The 24,468-nt window shown below is 49.5% G+C and overlaps 1 protein-coding gene across 1 annotated transcript in view; it reads right to left on the bottom strand.

Moving 5' to 3' along the window:
* The window catches only part of SAMD11 (sterile alpha motif domain containing 11), a 226,145-nt gene that overhangs the window by 8,720 nt on the left and 192,957 nt on the right, over positions 1-24,468 (bottom strand). The window contains 4 exon segments of the mRNA XM_060259593.1: positions 1,269-1,393; positions 18,917-19,635; positions 20,526-20,604; positions 22,405-22,579. Coding sequence (XP_060115576.1) covers positions 1,269-1,393; positions 18,917-19,635; positions 20,526-20,604; positions 22,405-22,579 — 1,098 coding nt within the window.

Here is a 24,468-nt window from a genome sequence, read left to right as displayed (position 1 = left end):
TATCTGATCCCAAAGGGTTAAAATAGGGGAGGGGGTTGAGAGTCCAGTAGGAAAACCGAGAGTCACAGTGTTTGTCAGTTATGACTGAATTACACTGCTGCTACATTTACAACGAAGCTAGATAATGCAGCGAAGCAGGAGGGGAGGGTATGTGTGCCTGCACAGAAGATACTCGATGAACAACAGCTTCAGGTAAGTGCAACTTTGTTTTCATCATCAGTCTGCTGTGCAGTCTCGTTTGGGGATTCTAGCAAGCTGCACATCAGGTGGTTGGGCAAGCTCTCCTCACTTGAGCAATGCATGAAGTATCTACTGCCTTACCCACTCTTCTCACCTTGCCTATAGCTCCAAAGCATAGCAGCATGTTTAGATTGTGGTGAAACACCTGATTGATACTGATTAAATCCGGTTGGTTGAGCAAGGGGAGGGACTGCCCCCCAGGAAGACCTTAGGGGGGTGGGGGCCTTTGGGAGAAGTGACCATGGGGGAGCGAAAGAGCCAGTTTGTGCGGACTCTTATCTGGGAGAACCAGGTTTGATTCCCCACTCCTCCACTTGCAGCTGCTGGAATGGCCTTGGGTGAACCATAGTGCTCGCAAGAGTTGTCCTTGAAAGGGCAGCTTCTCTCAGAGCTCTCTCAGCCCCACCCACCTCACAGGGTGTCTGTTGTGGGGGGAGAAGATATAGGAGATTGTAAGACTCTCTGATTCAGGGAGAAGAACAGGGTATAAATCTGCAATTCTTCTTCATGTAGTCCCGGAGCCGGAACAGGTTTCTGGCTCCGGCACACAGCGCCCCCTGGAAGCTTTTAGCGGTAAAGACCTCTCCATTGCCAGGCCTGCTTCTGCCCCCCGTGGGGGCCTGCACAGAAGATCAACTGTGAAAAGCTGCTTATGCATGCAAAGAGGTGTTTAAGAGGGGCGAGTGCAGCCTGCTAAAACCTCAGAAGCCACAGGGGTTTTGCTGGATGAGATTTCCAATGCAGTGCTGGGATCAACCATGCAAAACAGGATAAAATTATGCCAAATAACGCAAACTGCAAATGTAAATAATGCTTAATGTCCCTGCTTGTACAAGTGGCAAAATTCAGTGTCTTGGGGCACAGAGTCACGACACGATCTTTTCTTCAGCTTCGGTTATGCGCTGTTGTGGATACGGCCTTTGATAATGCTTGGACTCCTTCTAAAGACGCTGGGGATAGGAGGCGCTTGGTGGGCCCTTCCTTCCCTTCCACCCACCACGACCCCTGGGGAGCAGCCTGGGATTTACCTGAGTGTATTCAGCACAGCCGGATAAGCTGCCCACAAAGCTGCAGACGTCTTCCACCGACCACTTGCTGACGTCTTCCAGGGCTGGGCTCTCCTCGCCATCCAAAAAGAGACCTCCCATGGTGCCTGGATGGAGGAAGCGGCAGAGGGAAGAAAGGTTTAGGCTTTGGGACCGGGGCTGGGGGAGAGAAGGCGGGGAAAGAAACATAAATCACGGAACAGCCTCCCGGACAGCAGTTGCCATTGCCGGCCTCTCACGAAGGCAATATTTCCTCCAGCCACACATCCATCTTTAATGAACTGTCAATTAAAGCACCAGGCAAGGTCAATTAGCAGGCCACGGCCTCCGGAGGTTCCTGGCCTTTGGGGGGGTGGGGGGTGGAGAAAATGACAGCGGGTGGGAGTTTGGGGAGGGGAACAAGGCGCTGGTCCAAGTAATGACTTCAACATATTTTAATGTTCTTCAGCTGCAGGAGGAGGGAGGGAGAGAGGAGACCCAAAAAACAACCCCAAAACCCACCAGCCCAATCCAGCAATGTGCTCAGAATAGCAATCAGTTCTGGCAGCACCCCATTTTGCCTGAATTGCTAATGGGCCTGCTCCTTAAGACACAAGCTAGCTTCAGAACTACGGACAGCCCTGGACCAACCAGAGGACAGACAGGTGAACAAAGAAGACACGACTGCAGATTTATACCCCACCCTTCTCCCTCATTCAGACTCTCAGAGCGGTCACAATCTCCTCCCCCCCACAACAGACACCCTGTGAGGCAGGTGGGGCTGAGAGAGCTCTTACAGCAGCTGCCCTTTCAAGGACAACTCCTACAAGAGCTATGGCTAATCCAAGGCCATTCCAGCAACTGCAAGTGGAGGAGTGGGGAATCAAACCCAGTTCTCCCAGATAAGAGTCCGCGCACTTAACCACTGCGCCAAACGCACGTGCACAAACACGCTGCAATGGAGGTGTTGCATAAATAATAGTTCTGCCTATTCCAAAGGAAGGCCAACTCACCAGGATGTCCCAGGGAACGTGGGTTGAAGTCTTGGGCACTTCCCCATTCTTCTCCACAGTCCTACCTGTGTGTCAGACTTTGACTGAAGGGTCCCCACCCTGAAGCAGTTTCCCTGATGCTGCCTTCTACAGAGTCGGAGCCTCAGATGGCCTCCTCTAAATACCCCTCCAAGGTCTCTTTCCCAGCATCTGCTATGTGAGACCCTCAAACTGGAAGTGGCCAGGGACCCCCTGCGTACAGAGTATGTGCTTCACCCGTTGAGCTGCAGCCCTCTTTTCTGATATGTGTTTTGACAGCTGAGAAGTTAACTTGTATTTGAAGCACAACTTTCTTACGCTCAAAGACTGTGTGCTACAGGCCTGTGCCAGAGTACGAATTCCCTACTGCAGAGTAAAGGCTAGAAATAGTCTCACGCGGAGATGCAATGTGCTGTTTACACTGAATATGGGTAATTCTGCCGCATTTGAGTAACCCCTCTGGGCACAGAAGAGGGGTCAGGGTAGCTGTGAGTTTCCTGCACTGTGCAGGGGGTTGGACAAGATGACCCTTAGGCTCCCTTCCAGCTCTATTTCTATGTTTCTATCTCAGCCAAGTTAGAAGATACGACTGAATGTTCCGCCACCAATACAGGTTGATTAGAGGGATTGTCAGGGCAAGGGGTTGGGTCACGCAGAGACACACCAGGCAGCCTCTTCTATCATCCAGATCTCATGAAGTTTGGGTGCTGGGTTCATGGGAGCCCTTCATTATTTGACTCATGGCCTGAGGGGTTTGTTCTAACCTTTCTACCGCAATCAGCTCGCACAAGGGCATCCAATAACCACGCCTGCAAAGGGCTATCTTGGAGGGAGGAAAAAGCTTCTGAAAAAGAACAACAGCTTTGCTTTTACTGGGCTTGAGCCAAGTCAAAATAAAGTTAGTAGAAATGCTTGCCTTTTCCCTGGTCACCTTGCTTTTCCTTGGCTGGTGCCAGCACCCTCACAAGATTGCTGCTCGCTGGGGTGGAGAAGGCAAGGATGTCAGGGAAGGATGGACGGGGCAGGCATGGCAAGAGGAGTTGGCGCAGAACAGAAGAAGATGATGATGACCACCGCAGCTCACAATTTCCTTTCCCTTCCTCCCCCACAACAGACACCCTGTGAGGTGGGTGGGGCTGAGAGAGCTCTCCCAGAAGCTGCCGTTTTGAGGACACTTCTGCGAGAGCTATGGTTGACCCAAGGCCATTCCAGCAGCTGCAAGTGAAGATGACGGTATTGGATTTATATCCTGTCCTCCACTCTGAATCTGTCTTAGAGCAGTTCACAATCTCCTTTACCTTTTCCCCCCCACAGCAGACACCCTGTGAGGTGGGTAGGGCTGAGAGAGCTCTCCCAGAAGCTGCCCTTTTGAGGACAGCTCTGCGAGAGCTATGGCTGACCCAAGACCATTCCAGCAGCTGCAAATGGAGGAATGGGGAATCAAACCCGGTTCTCCCAGATAGTCCACGCATTTAACCACTACACCAAACAGTTCTAGACGGAGTCAGCCACGGCAAAAGTATATGGTTAGGGATCCCTGGGTCCAAGATAAATCTGGCACGTAGGCCTTGTACTGCCCCCATCTCCGTTTCACACTGTGGAAAAACTGTGATGGAAGACGGCTGACTAGACAACAGCTGGGGAGACCTGGGTTCAAGTCTTTGCCCATGAAGCTCACTGGGGAACACTGGACAAGTCCTGCCCATCTCACCTACCTCACAGGGTAGATGTAAGGAGAAAACAGAGGGCAGGAGAATCACACAGACTGCTCTGAGGTCCCTTGATGGGAAGGGAAGGGCAGGGTAAAAAAAAGAAAAAGGACAGAGGGGACATACAGCTGTCTCTCCTTGGTCTGAAAAACCAGAAACAACCGCTGTAAAATAATGCCTACCCCTGAACAGATACAGGCTGGCTATTGGAGCTTTGTCAGTGAAGCCTAAACATCTGCAAAACGTCAAGTCTTGCAGGCTGATCGAGATGACCCAAGGAAAGATAACGCTCAGCCTTCTCAGTAAGGTATCAGACAAGGTAGTCCATCCAGGAGATTCCTGATTGGCTTCCAGCGTCAGCGGTGGGGCCTTGAAGCTGCTTTTTGTGCCAAGAGCTGGGAAGGAGTTTCTCCTCTTCCCCCCCCCCACCTTCCCCAAGGTTTTGGAAGAGCAACTTTGGCTCGGTAAATAGAGGAAGTGGAACTGAACTCAATTATTCCGGGCACAGCCGACGCTCCGGCGAGACGCCTCCATCTGCAACCGGAGCGAGCGTCTCCAAGGGGATCTGGCAGTAACAGCCAACTGATTTCAAATTATCCACTTCCTCCTTCCAAAGGCAGGCCAAGGAGAGCAGCTTGCCGAGCGGTTGGGAACGGAGCCTTCTCGGGTTGGCTCCCTGGCTTTGGCCTTGACTCGCGTGGCCCTGGGATGAATGCTCGCTCTGGACCCGCAGGGAGGGGCAGGAACAAAGTAACCACTGTCCCCTCCCAGAAGAGCTCTGTTCTGAGCACCAGGCACTGAAACAACACTGCTGTTTTGGGCAATCCAGTTGCCACGAGCTCCTTCTCCAGCCAGAAAGCTTCATGGAATGGCAGCACCCCCCCCCCCCCCAAGGTTGGATGACTACCGCACATGTGGACTGGGAAAACCCAAAATTCTAGCCTGGAAAATTACAGCCATCTGGCCAGCTCACCTCTGCACTGTCAGGTCAAAGCACCATTCCCTGAAGGCTGAGAGTGGGGTGCACTGTTCTTCTGCATTAACAAGCACAGCACGCTCATATTCAAATTCATTTCTAAAGCATGAAAGAGCTAGAGAGTACAAAAGTGACTCTTGCAGAGAAGCAGTGCCACACGCCTCTGAAGTCAGGGGATGCTGTTGCGTCTCAGCCTCGGGAGCGGCTGAATGTTCCAAACGTACAGAGATGTGGTAGAATTACACCCGACTGTAGAGGCGTAGAAGCAGTTGGAGAGAGGCAAGCATAGAGCAGTGACTCATGCAGAGGCAAGCCTCCTCTGTGGAGTAACCCTTTTAGGTGGGCCCTCAACTTGAAGGAGGACCCTCTGTGGTTGCTCAACCATGGCAAATCCTAATTGTCCTCTGGGAGTTCTTACACACCTGCAGCCCACTGGCCAAACTGCTGGGATGTTATGGAATGTTCACACTTTTTCGAACTACTCAGGGGAACAGGTCAGTGAAGGACTGTGGATGGAGACAGCGCAAGCTCTGTGTAGAAAGCAAACATCTGAATAAGGACCTAGGACTGAGGTCCACAAAACTAGCTGTTAGTGGCAACCTAACCTTTAATTGAGGCCACCGCTTCCTCTTGTGCCCAGTGAGAAACCAGAGCTGTCCACCCTTGCTGAGGAGCAGCTGAACCTCCTGCGCTTTGTGCCAGACGTCTTTTTCTTTTGGCATGCACAATCTCCCCTCGGCTTGCCTGTCGGAATCCACAAGTATTTTCCACGTGGCCACCCAAACACTGCCTCGGCCAAAATATTTATCTTGAGACAGTACATCCTTCCTCGCTTGCCACACCGCTAGGAAAACCAGAACGTCTGCTGGCGGAAAAGTTTCCAGGCTACAGAGGACGGCGGCAGGGAATGGGGAAAATGAGGCGCTTTATCGGCTGTTTCCGGAGCGAGGAGAAGCAACGCGAGATGCCCCCTTCTGCCAAAGTCAGCAGATCCAGGCATACCTCCAGGAGGCCAAACAAACACAGCAGGCAAGGCCTAAAGAACATCCCTGACTCAGATGAGCCCAAGAGAGTTGCCTGCATTTGCAAGGGCCCCCCCTTCCCTCCCAGATTCCAATTCAGTAGAAGTGACAGTGCCAACATGCAAACAGAGGAGTCTCCAAGACACTGGCCATCCCTGCTGGCTGACATTTTAAGCACAGAGGAGCTAAAATTTTACCCTTCGGCAACTCGGGAGTTCTACAATCCAAAATCCATATTCTAGCCAAATCCCCAGTCTCTGGACCCCAAAAGTTTAATTTCAACACAGAGAGAGATTCAAATTCTGCAACCAGAAAACTCAGATGTGTCATCCCCAAGTTCTTTAAACCCTTCCCCCCATTTTTATATTAAAAATATTATGCGCAGCTCACAATCCCAAAGTCTCTATCCATTTTCAACATTCAGTAGCCAGAAAACACCAAAATCCTATACTACCCCCCCCCAAAAAAAACCCCTAAGTTCTGCAACTACATTTTTTCAAAGCTCTGCAGTAAATGTTAAATCAGAGTTCAGATTTACTAGCAGTTTAATAATGAGAGTCGGGTTTACTGGCTAGGAGAGCTGGAAAGACCCAGATTCAAATCTCCACTCGGCTATGATCTTGGGCCAGTTACTGTTGAGAGACTGGTTAATATAGCAGAGTTTTGCCCAGTTACAGAAGCATGCCACTGAGTGCAGTAAATTAATCTCCCAAGAAGTAGACCGCAAAAAAGGTAAAAACTTACATTTGTTCAAATAGATCCAGTTCACATTCAGGTTGCCGTCAAAAGGAGAGAGAGAGAAGCCTAATCAAGAGTATTTTCCCTGTCACAAATGGCCGCCTTGTCCGGCATCGTGTGTGTGTGTGTGGGAGAGTGAGGGCACTGTATCCCCAGGAAAGACCTGTAGTAGAGACATGTCTCTAGGAAAGGCCATGTAAAGAGAGGGAGAGGACAAAGCGAGAGGAAGGGTCAAAGGGCAGCTCCCAGGTTGAGAAAAAGAGAGGCATCCCATTCAAGGCGATAACATCTATACCAGGGGTGGCCAAACTGTGGCTCTCAAAGCCCCCACCACCCCATCGGCCAACTTGAAGAAGGCATTTGTCTCTTTAAATCACTTCTCCAGGCAAGCAGCCAGCAGCTTGGAGAATGCATTTAAAGTTAAAGTTGCTTTCTTTCCTCCCTCCCCCTCCATCTATTTGCCTTCTTCCCTCCCTGTCTTGTGGCTCACAAACATCTGATGTTCATGTTTTGTGGCTCTCAAACATCTGATGTTTATTCTATCTATGTGGCTCTTACATTAAGCAAGTTTGGCCACCCCGGATCTATACACACTTGGAGTTCTATAATGCCCCCCCCCCAAAAAAAAACAAGCATGCTGAGTCTCTCCTTCAACAGTTACACTCGCTCTCATTTTCACAAAGTTGTTGTGAGGACAAGACAGAGAAGGAGGAAATGCTGTACATCTCCGACTCCCTGGAAGAAGGTGAGAGGATCAAAATGATAGAGCCGTGCCCGATCTCTCCCCCTCCCAACCCGAACTGTAGTTCTGTGACATTTTAAGCACTGAGGAGGTAACGGGCCAAAGGCCCATGAAGCCAAAGAGAGGACCTGCAGGAGAAAGCGATGCCTTTCCCCTTCAGAGGAAAAGTTGGATCTTCAATTTATCACCCTCAGAGGAAAGTTGGATTTATGTCCCGCCCTTCACTCAGTCTCAAAGCGGCTTCCAATCTCTTTTCCCTTCCTCTCCCCACAACAAACACCCTGTGAGGTAGGTGGGGCTGAGAGAGGTCTGAGAGAACTGGGACTGGCCCAAGCTGACTTCATAGAAAGAAGTGGGGAATCGAACCCGGTTCTCTCAGATTAGAGTCTGCCGTTCTTACCACTACACCAAACTGGCTCAGGTTCAGACCTAAAGAGATGCTGACGTTGTTTATAAACCTCTGAGAAAATACTGTGTTTTGCACGCAACTTGGCTTGCTTTCCTAAGCTATCTGGACAGAGTCACCTCGGAATGCTCCCTCACCTTTCATGCCTCACCCCTCGGATCTCTAGGGGGAGAAGGATAACCCTGAAGTGAGCCCTGCTCAACCACTGTCCCTCAGATTCTTTGTGGAAAGCCCTGCCACTTACAAGTGGTTATCAAACCAAACCAAGTGTACGGCAGGGTCTCCAAAGTGGAGCCCTGGGATTGACCACGCTTCCACCCAGGGTTTTTTCCAAAAGTCTTGTGTCCAGCAGGGCTTTTGAATGGCTGAGCCTTATAGAAGTGGGATAACCTTATAAAAGTGTTACAGAGAGCCAGTTTGGTGTTGTAGTTAAGTGTGGACTCTTATCTGAGGGAACCAGGTTTGATTCCCCACTCCTCCACTTGCAGCTGCTGGAATGGCCTTGAGTCAGCATGGCTCTCATAGAGGTTGTCCTTGAAAGGGCAGCTTCTGAGAGAGCTCTCTCAGCCCCACCACCTCACAGGGTGTCTGTTGTGGGGGATGAAGATAAAGGGAGATTGTGAGCCTCTGAAATCTGGAGTGGAGGGCGGAATATAAATCCAATGTCTTCTTCTTAACTCTGAAAGTTACCCAGAACCTTGAACCCTGACAGTGTGGTTGATTCTGCCACAGGCAGCAAGCCGTTCTGTACCTGCACCCACCTACCACCCTGTGTCAGGATTGGAAAGGCACCCACAGGCTTAAAAAAGGTTGGGGATTTCTAGCTCATGGTGTACACATGGCCACCGAAATCAGGGCTCTTCTGGGGAAGGAGAGGGGTAAATCTCTGTGCAAACAACACTCCCAGCAGGCGGCCTCCTCCCCTTCTAGAGCTGGAAGTCCAAAAGGAGCAGCAGATAGAGGCCTGTTCTTCCAAGCAGCCGACCCACACGGAAGGGTTTAATCCATCTTGTTATTTCTCTCTCTCTCTTCCGCCGCCCCCCTCTCCCCGCTGCCCCGCAGAGGCTGGGGTCACAGAGCGGCCCTGCAGGCTGGCGTTAATTGCTCTCCAGACTGCAGATCGATAGGAAGATTTTAGCCTCTCGCCGGTTCCATCCTTCACCTTTTCCGAAGGACGGGAGGGGGAGGGAGGACGCGGCCAAACCCTGACGAGATGAGGTCATTTGGCAGCGGCTGGGCTTTCACGAGGCAGCTCGGGGAATCGACCCGGCAGTGGACGGCCCTCGTCAATTTTCTGTCACCGGGGATAGAAATCGGCTCTCCGCCTCCACAGTGCCGGAGGAGGCGGCCCTCCCTCATTCTCCTTGGAAGGCGGCCAGCCTCTCTCTCTCTCTCTCTCTCTTTTCTCGGGGATCAGGGCAGATCTCATCTCTCCTGGTGCCATCCTCCACCCTCCAGGCAAAGTCTTATTTGTGCTCGGATCACCCAGCACAACAGCAAGCGAGGGGAACCTGGGGGGCCCCTCCAGAATTACAGCTCCTCTCCAGATTACAGAGATCAGTTCCCTTGGAGAAAATGGAGGATTTTTCAGGGTGAAAATGGAGGCATGGGGGAGGCGGGCTCTATGCACTGTCCCCCAGTGAGGTCCCTGTCCTCCCCAGACTCCACCCCCAAATCTCCAGGAGTTTCCTACCATGCCGATTAAACCCTGTGGAGGCCCCTGAGCAGTTGAAATCTCGGGGCCTCCTTGGAAAACTATGGCCCCTGCTGCAGCCTGCAGGCCCCTTCTCAAAAGCTCCTCTGACAAAGCTCCGGGAGAGAGACAGAGAGAGGCAAACTTGGCAACAACGCCAGCAGCAGCGGCACCAGGCAAGTCGGGCAAGGAGCGGCTCAGTTGCTGGCTGGGAGGGGGTAAACCGGGGTGGGGGGGAAGCTGGCCCAGGGCCCCTAAAGGCATGGAGGCCCATAGGCCAGTGCCTACTTGGCCTTATTGTTAATCCAGCCTGGTTTCCTGAGCTGGATCTGGCCACCCTCTCCCCCTCTACGGTGGCCAGAAGGGCTGTGGCCTTCCTGCTGTGAGCAGCCACACATCTGGGGTTGGTTCACACATGCATAGCTGCCACTGTGATATCCAACCATGGTGCAGACAGGCCCTTTTGCTGCTAAAGACCCACATCTTGACCCAGCCCAAAAAGAATATCCCAAAACCTTCCTCAGAAAAGGGTACCCTCCTGACAAAAGACGACAACGATGACTGGCTTACAGCCCCAGCTGCGATTCTAAAAACGGGTTTTCCTGCCCGACAGGCCAGCCGAGGTGCTAGAACCACAGGGCACGCCCAAGGGCAAAACAGAAAGACCAGAATTACAGACTTGCATAGAGAACTACAGTGCAGCAGAGCTGACTGCTCAAGCTATTGACAGCTATAAAAAAAGAGCACAGAAGGATCTCTGAGAGTAAGCGCAAGCCGTCTACCATAATTATTCCCAAAAACAGTTGCCTTAACCGTTCCTCACGGCTTGCAGCGGTGTGAGCCAGGCCCACCTGGGACTCTACCCCATTTCTAAAGGCAAGCATTGCCCTATAGAACAGCCAGTAAAGAAAAGTTTCTGCCGACAGCCTCATCTGTGGGAGGCTGCTGGGGACATCCATCACAGCTGACCATCTGTCCGTCAGAGAGAAATGGCTGCTTTCCTCCAATGCCAAAGAAGAGCTCCGGGGTTAACATCTCTGGGCTCACCTGACTGGCTCCTTTCCAGGGGAGGGAGGTTCCATCACCCACCCAAGTGGCTTATTTGACCTTCTCCCCTGTCTCCCCACCTCCCTCTTGCTGCTTCAACTCCTGTCCTCTTTTCCTTCCCTTCCCTGCAGAATGTTTTAGCTAGCAAACAGAACCAGCCAAAGGGTAGAAGCCTCCAAGGCAGACTGGACAGAACTCCTGTGCATGCTAGGACTTCACAAACACACGTGTCTATGTGAAGGCTGGGCTTTTTTTCTGAGCAGGATTGCACAGGAACGCAGTTCCGGCTGGCTTGGTGTCAGGGGTGTGTGGCTGAATATCCAAATGAGTTCCTGCTGGGCTTTTTCTACAAAAAAGTCCTTCATGAAACAATGGTGATGTCAGTGGATGTGGCCTAATATGCAAATGAGTTCCTGCTGAATTTATACACACACACAAAAGCTCTGGTGAAGATGCATGTGTTTTTGTAATTTGTGAATCGACACGGCATGCTCATCTGGAAGTCGGCAAGCGCTAATGCAACCCAGTAGTGAAGGGAGAGAAGAATCCACCTCCATAGCTGTTCTCACATTACAAACACATTGCAAACACCGCATTTTAACAATTATAGATCCCACCCCCTCAAATATGTTTGCCTGGTACCTGCTTGACTCTCCCTTCTGGAGGGACATCATTATTTACTACTACTATTATTATAAACATTTGTACACCACCTTCCCACCCAAATGAGGTCCCCTAAGATTGCAAACGCTGTAGCATTATAATATTTAAAAGATTAAAACAGAATTTTAAAAGTATAGATAAATATTCGACGATCCAGTCAAAACACATATGCATATGAGTAAATAAATTTCATCTGCTTTTGATGCTGATGCTATTCATTTGTACAGGGTCTTGGGGGGTTGTTTTGATTTGTACTTTATTGCCGTTCTGATGCCAGCCTACTTTGGAGACTCTAGTGGTGCAAAGGGCAAAGGTTGAAGAGGGAAATTCTAAGTAGATTTACTCTGAATTCTCCTAGGGGCTATTCAATAGGGCTTACTCCCTGGAAAGTGCTCTTAGGATTGCATGGCTAGTCTGTCAAATAAACAAGCAATAGATCATTGGGTATTTTTAAAAACCCACTGAAGTACAAAGAGCCATTTCCTAGAAATATGAATGCCCAGTAAAACCAGTATCATAATGCCCCTGTATAAATTGATGGTGCCGTCTCATTTGGAGTACTGTGTGCAGTTCTGGTCGCCGCACCTCAAAAAGGATATTATAGCATTGGAGAAAGTCCAGAAAAGGGCAACTAGAATGATTAAAGATTTGAAACACTTTCCCTATGAAGAAAGGTTCAAACGCTTGGGGCTCTTTAGCTTGGAGAAACATCGCCTGCGGGGTGACATGATAGAGGTTTACAAGATTACGCATGGGATGGAGAAAGCAGAGAAGTCCTTTTTTCCCTTTCTCACAATACAAGAACTCGTGGGCATTCAATGAAATTGCTGAGCAGTCAGGTTAAAACGGATAAAAGGAAGTACTTCTTCACCCAAAGAGTGATTAACATGTGGAATTCACTGCCACAGGAAGTGGTGGCGGCTACAAGCACAGCCAGCTTCAAGAGGGGATTGGATAAAAATATGGAGCAGAGGTCCATCAGTGGCTATTAGCCACAGCGTGTGTGTGTATATATATATATATATAAAAAATATTTTGGGGCCACTGTGTACACAGTGTGTTGGACTGGATGGGCCATTGGCCTGATCCAACATGGCTTCTCTTATGTTCTTAACAGTCCCCTTTTCCCTCTTCTGCCCTAATTCATGTCAGATTTAGACAAAAACAGAGAAGCCAGAACCCTGTGTGACCAGTGCACTGCAGAGATGTACTTCAGGTTGTCTGCAGAGAATCCAGGTGCCAAACCATCCCAAGTTTGGCAGGTGGTCACAAGAGACAGGGCCTTTTCGATGGTGGCTCCAAGGCTACAGAGCTCCTTTCCTGGAGAAAGTCCTCAGGTTTAAGCTGCACTTTTAAAGAGAGCTGTTATGGCTCTGAAGAGAGTGGCCATCATCACCAGTGGCTAGTCTTTTTCTTTCTTTCTTTCTTTCTTTCTTTCTTTCTTTCTTTCTTTCTTTCTTTCTTTCTTTCTTTCTTTCTTTCTTTCTTTCTCTTTCTTTCTTTCTTTCTTTCTTTCTTTCTTTCTTTCTTTCTTTCTTTCTTTCTTTCTTCCTTCCTTCCTTCCTTCCTTCCTTCCTTCCTTCCTTCCATTGTGCTCATTCAGCTGATTATTTCTGTTGATTCTGGTTATTTATGCTGGCATCCCACTGACAAATATATTTTTATCGGGGGGGGGAGGGTTTAAAACCATTTTTATCGATTGCTTTGTGGGCTACTTCAGTCAAAAAGTGGGTATAAATATTTTAATAAATGAAATGACACGTCAGGTTGAAGGTGGACAATTTGTTTAAAAAAAATCCAATACTGCCACGCATTAAAACAAACACACCTTGAAAGCCCTGTGGCAGGGAAAGGACTGGCTAAGATCTTTTTCTCTGACATGATAGGTTAGCCACCAGAATGAGTATTTTGTATGTGTGTGTGTGTGAGAGAAGAAGATGATATTGGATTTATATCCCGCCCTCCACTCCGAAGAGTCTCAGAGCGGCTCACAATCTCCTTTCCCTCCCCCCCCCCCCACAACAGACCCCCTGTGAGGTAGATGAAGATACTGGATTTATATCCCGCCCTCCACTCCGAAGAGTCTCAGAGCGGCTCACAATCTCCTTTACCTTCCTCCCCCACAACAGACACCCTTGTGAGGCAGGCAGGGCTAAGAGAGCTCTTACAGCAGCTGCCCTTTCAAGGACAACCTTTGCGAGAGGCATGGCTGACCCAAAGCCATTCCAACAGCTGCAAATGGAGGAGTGGGGAATCAAACCTGGTTCTTCTAAATAACAGTCCACACACTTAACCACTACATCAAACTGGCGTCAAGGGGGTTCAGACATCAGACCTCCTTGACGTGCTGCTTGAATTTCAGACGCATCCCTTGAAGATCCTTCCTGGTTGGTTTTCACTTTCTGGCCTGGTTGAACATGTGAAGCAGAATTAGAATGGAGAACACCAGTTCAGGCTTCAGGTAGCGGGAGGGAAATGTGCCTTTAGAACTCCCTGCAAGCAGAAAGCCAGCACAGTGGGCAAAGGAGACTATCTCTCCCTGAGGAACTAGTTTTCTGTTCACAGAGGATTTTTATTACGTAAACAGCATTCAAAATTGTGATTCCTCCCCTTGCAGTCTGAGGTGGAGCAGTCCATTCTGCCCTCTTATTCTGCATCATGTATATATCCTGCAGAAGTACATGCTTGTTTTTGAAGATGGGAGGAAAAATAATACTCCACCACCTCTAATGCTGTGTGTGTGAGTGATGGAGACAGCTTCCAGGGGAAAACCCCCAAAAGGTACCAAGTTAGCGCTAGGGACTGCCCTTTCTTGTCTCCCAAGTTAAGAAAAACTCATCGATCTACATGCAAGTGAACTCTTGACAACCATCTAGGGCTGAGAATATGGTTCAAATTCCTAGGAGCAGTTGTTGTATTTTTAGCTGCATGGGGCCGAATAAGAGAGCCAGTTTGATGTAGTGGTTAATTGCGCTGATTCTTATCTGGGAGAACCAGGTTTGATTCCTCACTCCTCCACTTGCACCTGTTGGAATGGCCTTGCATAGGCATAGCTCTCGCAGAGGTGTCCTTGAAAGGGCAGCTTGTGGGAGACCTCTCTGAGCCCCACCCACCTCACAGGGTGTCTGTTGTGGGGGAAGAAGATGAAGGAAATTGTAAGCCTCTCTGAGACTCTGATTCAGAGAGAAGGGCGGGGTATAACTCTATGGTCTTCTTCTTCATTGTTTCATATAAAACTGCCTACTCAAACACACGCATAAAGCTGCCTTACACTGACACAGACCATTGGCCCATCAAGGTCAGTCTCGTCTACTCAGACTGGCAGCCGCTCTCCAGGGACTCACGCAGAGGTCCTTCATATCATCTGCTGCCCGGTCCCTTTTAACTGGAGATGCTGGGGATTGAACCTGGGACCTTCCGCATGCCAGCCAGAGGCTCTACCACTGAGCCACGACCTCTGCTAAAACAGTAAGGAACGGACAGGTTGGCTGACAGCAATGTAGATCCTGTGAATTTAGGGGGAGGGGTTTGTGAGTTTCCTGCATTGTGCAGGGGGCTGGACTAGATGACCCTAGAGGTCCCTTCCGACTCTATGATTCTAGGTGGTGGTGGTAAGTCCTATCCTGTTGCAGCTTACATAGTGACCCTGTGGGGTTTTCAAGACATGAGATGTTCAGAGGTAGTTTGCCATTGCCTGCCTCTGTGTCACAGCCCTGGACTTCCGTGGTGGCCTCCCATCCAAGGACTAACCAGGGCCAATGTGGCGTTTGCTACATTTTAGTCATCACTGAGCTAACTGTTGTCATTGGTTAGCAGGATGCTACGTTGTCTGACCTACAGCCTGTAGAAGAAGTGTTTTAGTCAGTCAGGGAAATAGAATAATAATAGAATCACAGAATCATAGAGTTGGAAGGGACCCCCGCAGGTTCATCTAGTCCAACCCCCTGCACAATGCAGGAAATTCACAAGTACCTTCCCCTAAATTCACAGGATCCACAGATGGCCCTCTAGCCTCTGTTTAAGAACCTCCAAGGAAGGAGAGCCCACCACCTCCCGAGGAGGAAGCCTGTTCCACTGAGGAACCGCTCTAACGGTCGGGAAGTTCTTCCTAATGTTGAGCCGGAAACTCTTTGGATTTAATTTCAACCCACTGGTTCTGGTCCTACCTTCCGGGGCAACAGAAAACAATTCTGCACCACCCTCCTGGGGTGTTACTTAGCAAAATGAGTTGACCTGTAACCACTTTGTTGGCTGTCAATCGATTGATTAGAATGAATGCTTTGATCTCGTAGGCCACAAGTTTTATTAGCTGGTCTTTTGCTGTTTGTTTTCTGAGCAAGGAGGAGTAGTCCTTACTTCTGTTTCCAGCCATGTAGCAGTTAGGAGGCGAGTTAAGAAGCTTTTACTTCTTTTATCCAAAGTTCCCTTCCCTGCCGTTTTCCAGTAAACTTTTGTTTCCTTATAACCTTAAGCACTTTGTCGAGCTCTTCTTTGCACACCGCCTTTTTAAAGGCAAAAATCCCAACAGCCAACCCTGCTTAGCTTCCGAGATCTGATGAGACTGAGCTGGTCTGGACCATCCAGGTCAAGTAGATTAAGTGAAGTAAGTACATTAATACAGAGGCATTCTTTGGCCATTAAGCGGTCTTCTCAAACCTTACTGTAGCAACGTGGCATCTGCTTTCCTGTGCTGCCTTCTCATGCTACCGATGGTAACACTTGGAAGACTAGAACCACATTGGGTTGGGCCCAGAGAACCAGTTTGGTGTAATGGTGAAGTGTGTGGACACTTATCTGGGAGAACCGGGTTTGATTCCCCACTCCTCCACTTGCAGCTAATGGAATGGCCTTCGGTCAGCCATGGCTATCACAGAGAGCCAGTTCGGTGTAGTGGTGAAGTGTGAGGACTCTTATCTGGGAGAACCGGGTTTGATTCCCCACTCCTCCACTTGCAGCTGCTGGAATGGCCTTCGGTCAGCCATAGCTCTCGTAGGAGTCGTCCTTGAAAGGGCAGCTGCTGTGAGAACCCTCTCAGCCCCACCCACCTCACAGGGTGTCGGGGGGGGGGGGAAGGTAAAGGAGATTGTGAGCCGCTCTGAAATTCAGAGTGAAGGGTGGAATACAAATCCAATATCATCATCACTTGCAGCTGCTGGAATGGCCTTGGGTGAGCCATAGCTCTGGCAGAGTTGTCCTTGAAAGGGCAGCTGCTGTGAGAGCCCTCTCAGCCCCACCCACCTCACAGGTGTTTGTTGTGGGGGGAGAAGATATAGGAGATTGTAAGCCGCTCTGAGTCTCTGATGCAGAGAGAAGGGCGGGGTATGAATCTGCAGTCTTCTTCTTCAACTGACCCAGCCAGAAGGGAAGGCAATGAATGGCTATAAAAGACACACACACCAAGTGGCCTGCCCCAGACTTCCACACTGTTATCCACCGCACTGTGGAAAGAAGCCACAGAGAAGCAGATCTCCTGACAACCCACGGGAAATATCCTTTGCTCGTCTATCTGGGGACAATTCTGTACAGAAGAAGATATTCTTGTGCAAAAAAGAAGATGATGGAAGGTTGCCAAGTCTGGTTTGGGAAACCCCTGGAGCTTTTGGAGGTGGAGCCTGGAAAGGGCGGGGTTTGAGGAGGAGGGGCTCAATGGGGTATAATGCCATAGAGTCCCACCCTCCAAAGCAGCCATTTTCTCCACGGGGAATCTCTTTGTCATCTTTGGGCTCCACCTGGAGGTTGGCAACCCTAATTGGAAAGAGGGGGCTGGATTTTCAAACCTTCATAGGGCCCACCCACGACCTCTGGTACTCTCCCTCCACACCCGTCTTCCAACCAGCGCCCACCTTCGGCATCTGTCAGACCTCACTCCATCGTTCAGGCAGCCAAACACGGACGTAATTCTCTCAGCCTTTCCTCTCAGAGGTCAAGCCCTGAAAGTCCTTCATCATCTTTACTGGCCTCCCCCTGAGCCTCACCAATTCATCAACGTCTGTCTGGAAGGAGGCCTTCCCAGAGAAGGACAAAACAACTAAGGCAGGATGGAGAAGGCCAGGAATTCCACCACAACCCACAACCACCATAAACCGCTGAAGACGGATTTTTGAGAGGCATAGAGGACATCGGAAGCAGAACACTCGAATTCCCCCCTCTCCCCCCCCTCTTTGGCAATGTGTCTGGATAATGCAAAACATGCAAGAAGTCATCATCCTGAGAGCTCCCTGCCTTGGCCTACTTCATTGGCCTCTGTTTGTTGGGGGGGAGGGAAGGAGGTGGCGGCGGCTACAAGCATAGGCAGCTTCAAGAAGGGACTGGATAAGCATATGGAGCAGAGGTCCATCAGTGGCAATTAGCCACAGTGTATTGTTGGAACTCTCTGTCTGGGGCAGTGATGCTCTGTATTCTTGATGCTTGGGGGGCAACAATGAGAGGTCTTCTAGTGTCCTGGCCCCACTGGTGGATCTCCTGATGGTGAACCTCCTGATGGCACCTGGGTTTTTTGGCCACTGTGTGACACAGAGTGTTGGACTGGATGGGCCATTGGCTTGATCCAACATGGCTTCCCTCGTGTTCTTGTGAAGAGGGAAGCACAATTTTGTCACGTCACAAACATCGTCGCTGTTCAGGGAACATGAGTGGGTTGGCCACTATGGGCACTGGTATCTTTCCTGCTGGGCCAGTGGCTGGAGGGGGGGCATCTCTCCTGAGCCCCACAGGCCCAGCGAGCTCAGAGGTTCAGGAGACTGGCCGGGCTGGGCCCAAGCTGCCACCCTGGTCTTGTCTGGCCCCACTGAGTTGCACAGGGAGGGCAGAATCATAAGGCAACAAGTCCCACACCCTGCGCAATGCGGGAAAATTACAACTACCTCCCCCCTAAATTCACAGGATCCGCATTACTGTCTGATGGCCATCTAGCCCAGGGGTGTCACTCATTTGTTATGGGGTCTGGATCTGACATAAATGAGACCTTGTCGGGCCGGGCCATGTTTATACCTATTTAGGATTAGGTAGCAAAAACGTTTTAAAGGACACAAACACAACTAAAGATTTTTTTTAAAAAAAAACTTAAAACATACTTAAAACATTAGCACTTGTTGGTCTTAAAGGTGCTTTCTTTGTATTTCTGGGGAAATGGGATCCAGGGAACTGGGCAAAGGAAGCTCTGGCTCTTTCCCTCCAGGAGGGAGAGGAACCTCAACCGATGGAGAAAATCAAGGTTTTGCTCTGTAGCTCCTGTGCGAGCCTTGCAAAGCAAGCTGAGATGCAGAAGGAAGCAAGAGAGAGGAAGAAGGAAGCAGACAAGAGCCAGTTGCTCAGGGGCCTGATAGGAGTTCTCCGGGGGCCCGATTTGGCCCCTGGGCTGCATGTTTGACACCCCTGACTAGCCTCTGTTTAAAAACCTCCAAGGAAGGAGAGCCCACCACCTCCACCCCCACTTCTCCAAGAATATTCCAACTCAAGGGTTGACAGCCAGAGTTCATATGACGTCATTCTGTTGGATGACTTATTATACTGCCATCCTGGCTTTCTTCCTCACTGGAGTTTAGGATGGCATCCATTGAGTTACACACACACACAATTCATGTGCATTCCAACGATATTCTGAGTTAACAGGGTTCCCACCTACCTGCGTGGAAATAGGGGCTCATGGTGTAGGGGAATCCAAAAGGCAAGGGCTGAGGTGGAGGGAGAGAGGCCGGAGGAAGATATTTGGCTTCGGTTTTGTTGATGACCGGGCCAAGGAGATGGCTGGGTGATTCGGCACTGGAGGAGCTGCAAGGAGCGTTCTGGCTGGCAGCCAATTCGCTCAGTTCTTTGGCGCCCTCGCAGGCTTTCACTGTCTCTTTGCACTCCTTGAGCTCGCCGGCCGAAGCACTGCTCTCGGCCTTCACGCTTTCCAGCTTCTCGTCGTTCGCCTCAGCGTCGCTCTCCGAATCCTTCATCTCCTCGTCGTTGCCGTCAGGGGCCCGGCTTTCGGATAGCTCTTTGGATTCGTTCTGGCCCGACGCCTCGGCCCGGTGATGCGCCGATTTCCGGTTTGCCCTTCTGCTGCTGCTACTGCTGCCGCCGCTGTGTTCTTTGGGCGGGGTGGTGGAGGCGCCGGGGACCCCGTGATGGTTCAGTGACAACAGGGGAGTGTTGTTGTGCCGGAGCACCAGCATGGCGTTCCTCCGCGAGAGCTCGTCCCGAAGCGGGTGCCCCTCAGGGATGTCGTGGACGTTGCGCAGAGCCGGGTGATCGGGGGGCAGGCCCGTGTGCAAGGTCATTGGGTCACCGGCCAGTAGCCTCTGGCGATGCAGGTTCTCCAGCTCCTTCTGGCGGATGATCTCGGCCGACATCTCTAGCCTAAACAGACACGACAGAGAGAGGGCTGAAGATTGGTCAAGTCCCACCCCCAGTCACATATGTGACTGCATGGTCTTGGGCAAGTCCCTATTGGGGAAGACTCTAAAATGTCTCTTCTCTTGCCCCAGAAAGTTGGACCAGAACCGGTGGGTTGAAATTAAATCAAATGAGTTTCTGGCTAAACATTAGGAAGAACTTCAGGACAGAGTGTTTCCTCAGTGGAACAGGGCATTTTCTGGGGTGGCCCCTTGCCTTTGGAACACCTTCCCCACTTGAGGCTTGCCTAGAATCATAAAACCATAGAATGATAGAGTTGGCAGGGACCTCCAGGGTCATCTCATCCAACCTCCTACACTTCACTTTCTTTTAGGCACCAGGCCAAAACACATCTTTTTTTACCCAGTTTTTTAAACAGGGATCTTATTTTACCAGTTTCTTAGTGGTCTGCCTTCTGTTTTATGGATACTTTCTATGCTGTTTAGCTCCAGTGGTTTGTTTTTAATGGCTTGGTTTTATACCGTTACATTGTGTTCAACTGTAAGCAGGATTCTGAAGAGGTGTCACATAAATTACCAGAAATAAATACATACATAAAAGCAGGTAATGTCTTTTTGTTTGGCTTCGGAAGAAACTGTGTGGAAGACAACCACTGGAAGTGAATGATAGTACCCCTGGAGTGGCCTTAATCTCTATGGCTCAGTGAAGCATGGCGGCTAATCTCTCCCTCTCTCTTCATGGATACACAAGCCTGCTCGGGGATCTGTCAGGGCCAAATCTCTGGACAGCATGGGTCACGAGAAGAGAGAGATGGGTGTCTGAATGCATGGGGAGTGCGCATCTCATTTTGCTCAGCTACACAGCAATGTTCTGTCACAAACTGCACGTCTAACCTGGCCAGGTTCTGTTTCCGCAACATCTCCTGCTGCCGCGCAAACATCTCGGCTTGGGCTGGCTGGAGAAACCCGTAACCTGCAAATGGGGTGGGGGGAGGGGAGAAGATAGAATTACGCATTAATGTATATACTGAAACAGGTTACTGGAGATCCTTTACGTACGAATGTCAGGGATTGGACCTAGGACTTTTTGCATGTGTCCAGCTAAAATTATTTTTGGCTTTAATAATAATACATTTTATTTATACATTTTATTGTCCCTAGGGCTCATTTGAGCACAAGATCTGGGGCTTTTTCGGTGGCAGCACCAGAGCTTTGGAATACCCTTCCGGAAGCCATAAGGGCCCTGCGGGATCTGTCTGCGTTCCACAGGGCCTGTAAGACCGAATTGTTCAAGCAGGCCTTCGATGCTTGACGGAAAGAGGGCTGCCACCGGACATCACATAGAACGCTGGTGATCACTGTTCGGAAATTCAATGCCGCCTATATTGTATGAATGCAGCACCATAGAATGGTTTTAAAAAATTGTAATATGTTTTTTTTAAAATTGAAATATGTAAATTATGGTTTGATATGTTTTAGTGGTTTAACTGTATTGACATGATGTCTTAAGCCGCCCTGAGTCCGCTTGCGGAGAGGGCGGGATATAAGTTGAACGTAATAAATAAATAATAAATAAATAAGCACTCTGGAAGGGGTGCAGGATGCAAGCCGACATGGCTGGGGTAAGCGTTAGGTATTCAAACACTGCCGGGGCTTTTTTTGTACCAGGAACTCCTTTGCATATTAGGCCACACACCCCTGATGTAGCCAATCCTCCAGGAGCTTACAGGACTCTTCTTAGAGGGCCTACTGTAAGCTCTTGGAGGACTGGCTACATCAGGGGCGTGAGGCCTAATATGCAAAAGAGTTCCTGCTACAAAAAAAGCCCTGACCATAGCAGAGATTAAAGAAATAAAGACTTTACTTGCTAATAAGGGAGAACTTTACTGGGAATGGAAAACAACAAAACAATACAGGAATTAGCATCCTGTTTGACTACTGTTTCTAAACCTTGTGTGAAGAAAGACTAGAGAGAGACGAGAACAATAGGCTGAAACCCAATCTCTACTCTCCAGTCCAACCCCAATGCATTGATTACCCAGTTGAAGATCCCCTATGCTAACTGATTATGCAATTTGTCTCCTAGCTCTGGTGGCAAATAGGTGCAGGCTTTGCTATTGGGCCTCTAACCTTAAACTAGCTAAGACATCGGCATGCATAAACGAACAGTTAATTCTTTCATGGCTTCAGGCGGGGAATCTGCAAATCCCAACAGTAAGACATATCGGTAGAAAAATCTAATCCTCTATGTAACGGAAGATATAAGATCTGACATACAAGCAGTGTTGTCTCTAAGCTGAGTTAGTGTGAGCAAGCTCACAGTTTTTTAGCCCCCCGGCTCACACATTTTTGTCTTAGCTCAGGAAGGACGGCCCCCAAGCAAACTGGTTTATGCAGCAGCCAAATCGCCAGGGCTTTTTTTGAGCAGGAATGCAGTTCCGGCTGGCTTTGTGCCAGGGGGTGTGGTCTAATGTGCAAATGAGTCCCTGCTGGGCTTTTTCTACAAAAAAGCCCTGTGTAGAACAATGGTGACACCAGGGGTGTGGCCTAATATGCAAATGAGTCCCTGCTGGGCTTGTTCTACAAAAAAAGCACTGCAAATCGCTTGCTCACAACTTTAATGCCAGTAGCTCATGAAGTAGAATTTTTGCTCGCAAGACTCCACAGCTTAGAGGGAACATTGCATACAAGCCTCATTGAACGGGGAGGAATAACCATCACCACCCCCACCACCCCGTGTCCTGCAGCCAGCAGCACCACGAAGTACACTTACCCGGCGTCTGGCACAAAGCCGACGGCACCCCTAGGAAAGGGGGTCTCAAATGAGGGCCTAATGCAATATGGGGAGCATTTTGAGGTGACAGGAGAGGTGGTGGATGGGACATCTCCCTGGAAGAGAAAAAACAGAGAGGACATTGAACATTCCTCTTGGGAAGATGGGAAGAGTTCTGTAAAACAAGGCAGAATCTGTGTTGATGGGCAAGAAAGTTCAGCCGTTAAAGCTGCTTGCAGGTATTCCTGGCAATGGGCTTGGATTTAGCCCTAAGAAGGATTTAGCCCTGCTTAGTACCTGGATGGGAGACCACCAAGGAAGTCCAGGGTCACCATGCAGAGGCAGGCAATGGCAAACTGCCTTTGAATGTCTCTTGCCTAGAAAACCCTCGGGTTGTAATGTCAGATTGCAGGAACCGACAAGAATGCAAAGTAGTGCCGAATTTCTCACCCATCCCTTGAATGTTAGCCGAAGTGATCTCTGCACCTGCCCCACCACCCATATTCTGTTATAGCCCAGGGGTGGCCAAACTTAAAAGCCACACAGAATAAACATCAGATGTTTGAGAGTCGGAAGAAAGGAAGATGGGGAGGGGTGGAAAGAAAGCAACTTTAAATTTACCGTAAATGCATTCTCCAAGCCGCTGGCTGGCTTGGCTTGGAGAAGTGATTTTGAGAGAGAAAGGCCTTCTCCAAGTCAGCCGATGGGGCAGCGAGGGCTTTGAGAGCCACACAGTATGTGTGAAAGAGCCACATGTGGCTCCCAAGTCACAGTTTGGCCACCCCGTTATAGCTTCTTTACCGGGGCCAACCACACTCTTGATTCCCACTAGTCCATGCCCAATATTAATTCCTCTCATTGCCATTTGTTCATTTTATTTATTAAACTTATAAACTGCTTTTTCCTTTGGAGAGCTCAGGGCAGCATACATGTGGGTTCTTGCCTGTCTTCAAGCCAGCTAAACCACCACTTCTCGTCATTCTGTGCCTTCAAACTGTTCTCTGGGGATATACAGGGCTAACCCTTGTTCAAATCAGATTCTCTCATGTCCCAAAGGGTGAAGCACACCCAGGGGTGGAATTCTATCAGGAACTCATTTGCATATTAGGCCACACCCCCTTGATGTAGCCAATCCTCCAAGTGCTTACAAAAAAGAGCCTTGTAAGCTTTTGGAGGATTGGCTACAACAGGGGGTGTGGCTTAATATACAAAGGAGCTCCTGCTAGAATTCCACCCCTGAGTACACCTACAAATGATTTTGCATTGCTCACCCCTGAAATTTCAACCCAAACTGAACTCGTGTTTCTGTTTGCCCGCCCTGGATTTTCCTCATAAAATATATACATTTTACAACTTTGGTGATGGACAGTGTCACCGAATCCCACCCAACTTTTGGTAACCTCATGGGGTTTTCAAGGCAAGAGACATTTAGAAGAAGAGGAGTTTGGATTTATACCCCGCCCTTCACTTGGAGTCTCAGAAGGGTTTATAATCTCCTTCCCCTCCCCCTCGCCACAACAGATACCCTGGGGGCTGAGAGAGCTCTGACAGAAATGTCTCTTGAGAGGAACAGCTCTGACAGAGTTATGACTGACCCAAAGTGGAGGAGTGGGGGATCAAACCTGGTTCTCCAGATAAGAGCTCACGCACGTAACCACTACACCAAACTGTCTCTCAAAGGTGGTTTGCCATTGCCTGCCTCTGTGTAGGGACCCTGGACTTCCTTGGAGGTCTCCCATCCAAATCATAACTAGGGCTGACCCGGCTTAGCTTCCCAGATCTGAAGAGATCAGGCCAGCCTGGGCCACTCAGGTCAGGGCTTTCCAGTGTTACTACTAAAATACTAAATATATAGAAATAATGTACATTTAACATACAAATATCATATAAAAGCCATACAATGTGCATATGCAACACAAACACATCAGTGAAGAGAATGGAAAGCCATTCACACGCACACAAAAGTAAAGTAATATAAGAAACCACAAAATAGGGCACATCTGCTCATCCCCTACCAACATCCTTCGCTAATAAGTGCAGCCAAACTGATTTTTAATACTTCAG

The sequence above is a fragment of the Heteronotia binoei genome, chromosome 18 (assembly GCF_032191835.1).
Source record: "Heteronotia binoei isolate CCM8104 ecotype False Entrance Well chromosome 18, APGP_CSIRO_Hbin_v1, whole genome shotgun sequence".
Taxonomy (NCBI): domain Eukaryota; kingdom Metazoa; phylum Chordata; class Lepidosauria; order Squamata; family Gekkonidae; genus Heteronotia; species Heteronotia binoei.
This window is presented reverse-complemented; position numbering and strand designations above follow the sequence as displayed.